Here is a 3,100-nt window from a genome sequence, read left to right as displayed (position 1 = left end):
GTCACCTCCCCCACCCCAGCCCACCCTCCTTCCTACCTTGGTCTGATTCTCCAGTCCCCGGAGGAAAGTCTTGTCACCATTCTCATACAGGAGCCCAAAGCGCACGTACGCCACCCCCTGCACTGGCTTCCCGTAGATGTACCTGCAGCCACAGAGCAACGGGGAAGGGGGGATGAGGGCGTGGCCTGGGCGGAGGGGCCGGGAGGGAGGGAAGTGATGTTGGCACTGAAGGGGGAGCCCTGGCAGGTTACCTGGCCTGGATGTCTAACTGGATGTCACCGAGAACGCCAGCTGCTGTCAGGATGTAGGGCTCCCCAGGGATGATCTTCACCTCAAAGTTGGGAAGGACTGACCCAGGGCAAAGGGGCAGGCTGGTCAGACTCCAGGGGAAGGGCCCTGGAGGACTCCCTCCCGCAGGGGGCGGCACCCAGGTCGCCCACCCCTGCCTGTTCCCACCCCCTTCCTGCCTTCTCCCTCCAGGAAAGGAGCTGCCTGGCCCTCCTGTCTCCAGTGTCTCCAGCTCTCACCGTACTTCTTTTTGTTTTGTTTTGTTTATCCTCACTCGAGGATATTTTTCTATTGATTTTTAGAGAGTGGAAGAGAGAGGAAAAGACAGTGAGAAACATCGATGTGAGAGAAACACATCGATTGGTTGCCTCCTGCACCGCCCTGACCAGGGCCAGGGCTGGGGAGGAGCCTGCAACCAAGGTCCTCGACCAGAATCGAACCCGGGACCCTTTAGTCTGCAGGCCGACGCTCAACCCACTGAGCCACACCGGCCGGGCTCTCACCATACTTCTTCACCTCGAACTGGGTGCTGTGGTTGGAGTCCGGGCTGTCCGAGAATCTGGCCGAGATCCTCCAGGTCCCTGGCCTGAGGACAGACAGGGAGGGGCTCAGCCCGCGTGTGCAGAGGGCCTGGGAGAGCCAGCCAGCTCCCTGGGGAAGGGTGTGGGGTGAACCACAGGCGGGGAGCTCGGGGCTGACCCTGTGTTGGAGTGGGGAGCAGGGCAACCGGGAACTGGGGCAAGAGCTCACTCTGAGATGTCGGGGATCACAAAGTCGTCCTGGAAGATGGACGAGGGAGCGTACACCTGCCTCTTCCGCACAAGGAGGCCCTGAGAGTTCTGCGACGGGGGAAAGGGGTCGTGGGAGGGAGGTCAGATCAGTAGCCCCAGCTGGTCAGGAAGGTCAGAGGTCAGGGACTCACCTCCACGGTGACTGTGAGGCTGTCTGTGGATGGGCGCATCTTTTGATCCAGAGCAAAGACCCGGTACCGAACTGGAGCGGAGGGTGAGGGGAGCAGCAGTGACGGGCAGGGAGTGAGGGGAGAGCAAACGTTTGCCAGGCGCCTTCCAGGCGGCACCTTCCGGCCATTTCAGGTAAGGGGGCGGGGGCTAGGGCTGGGGTTAGGGGGCTGAGACTCACCCCGCTGGCCAGGGTTATAGATGGGCTGGTCGGTCTGCAGGAAAAGGTGCCCCCGGCGAGAGGAGAAGAGCAGGTTGATGCCCTGAGTGTCCACGTTTTTGGACAGAGCGCTCTTCAGCCATGGCGACTGGGCCACCAGCTGGATCTTGGGGCCTCCTCGGAGGCTTTTGAGGCCACAGCTGTCGGCACCGTTGGGGAGTATCTGTCAGGCGAGGGGGAGGGAAAGGGAGCGGGTCAGAGACAGAGCAGGAGAAAGCCAGAGGCTGGACGGCCAGGGAAGGAGGCCGCCAGCAGATGACGCCAGAGGCGGCGGGGATGCGCGGGCGCCAAGCACAGCAGGACAGGTGCGGCCAGCTACCTGGAGGCTGCGGAGAACGAAGTCCTGCTCCGAGGTGAGGAGGAAGTCCACCTTCGGGGAGCAGGGGGCATTGTGATGGGACGGGTTTCTCAGGAACAGGAACCCTCTCACTTCCTGTCCCCGAGGAGCATCCTGGAGCTGGAGCCCCACCGACAGGGGGGCCCCCAGGTGAACCACGGAAGGAGAAAACAGGAGCAACCTGGGGAGAACAGGCAGGTCAGCAGCGGCCCCACCGGCCCCCAGCCCGCCCGCTCAGCCGCCGCCGCGCCAGGACCTGGGCTCCTGCAGAGACAAGGCGAAGCTGGCCGCCCAGATCAGCCCCCAGAGGAGCCGCATGGCTGCAAGACCAGGAGCGATCAGACCCGTGCGTCTGTCTGCTCCTCTCTGGTTGGCCTCGGGCTTGGAGCAGAGTAGACTCTGGACCTTGCTCCTCCCCTGGGCCAGCTAAGCTGGGAAACCACGTGACAACCAAGAAATGCAGCTGGCCCCAGGCCCAGTGTTGGGGGCAGGGGGGCACCTGGACACCTGGGTCACTGAGGAAATCATGGCCCAGAGGTCCTGTTCTCCCCGCCCTCCCCGCCCTCCCCTCCCGTTAGCCCCTCATGCCAGTGCCTGGGCACTTCCCCTCCTGGGCATGTGTGGTGTCTGTGTACCGCTCGGCAGCCTGGGCGGAGCACCGGGCAGAGAATCCGGGCTCCTTTGCCAAGGCCGACAAAACACGGCGATAAGATGCGGCCTCCCATTGTGAGCCCCACAGAAGGGAACTTCGTGAGGCCTGTGCTTCTCAGAAACCCCTCACCACCCCCCAAGGACACTGACCTCAACACCCCTTTTCCTCTGAACAATGAGGCCACGTTTAGGCCCAGTTGTGGCTTTACCTCTACCCCCGAGCGAGGAGCCACCCACCACATTAGACAAGACACCAGATAGGAGCACCAGCAGAAGCACTTTATTTGGGCCGTTTCAATTCAACATGGAGGGGCAGAGAACCGCGCGACCCTCACCTGCCCCTCGGAAAACCCCGCCTTCCTACCCCACGACAGTAACAGTAGCCACCGTGTCTGCCCGGGGAGGCAGCAGCCACGGCCCTGGCATGGGGTCTTGGCTCCAATGTCCACAGGCCCCGAAGCACGGCCCAAACCCGCCCTTGGCCCGGAGCCCAGGTCAACAACCGCAGGTAAAGCCTGGCCCTGCACGTTCTCGGGTGCATCGCGCATCCTCCTGGCCCAGCTTTCGCAAGATGACAATAGCTCGGCCACCGCTGGGCAGCACGCCTGGCCCCAGGTCCGGCTCCGGGAAGGCTTGTCGCGGTGA

The 3,100-nt window shown here is 63.1% G+C and overlaps 1 protein-coding gene across 1 annotated transcript in view; it reads right to left on the bottom strand.

Moving 5' to 3' along the window:
• LOC102435940 (complement C4-A-like) overlaps positions 1-2,300 on the bottom strand; it is a gene marked incomplete at its 3' end in the record, with an annotated part of 9,937 nt that extends 7,637 nt beyond the window's left edge. Inside the window, 8 exon segments of the mRNA XM_014450568.2 lie at positions 25-142; positions 252-348; positions 792-874; positions 1,039-1,127; positions 1,211-1,281; positions 1,429-1,630; positions 1,787-1,985; positions 2,061-2,300. Coding sequence (XP_014306054.1) covers positions 25-142; positions 252-348; positions 792-874; positions 1,039-1,127; positions 1,211-1,281; positions 1,429-1,630; positions 1,787-1,985; positions 2,061-2,122 — 921 coding nt within the window.
• Positions 2,301-3,100: the final 800 nt, after the last annotated feature.

This window comes from Myotis lucifugus, unplaced genomic scaffold (assembly GCF_000147115.1).
Source record: "Myotis lucifugus unplaced genomic scaffold, Myoluc2.0 scaffold_2705, whole genome shotgun sequence".
Classification (NCBI taxonomy): domain Eukaryota; kingdom Metazoa; phylum Chordata; class Mammalia; order Chiroptera; family Vespertilionidae; genus Myotis; species Myotis lucifugus.
The sequence above is the reverse complement of the archived record's forward strand: the minus strand, read 5'-3'. Positions and strand labels throughout refer to the sequence as shown.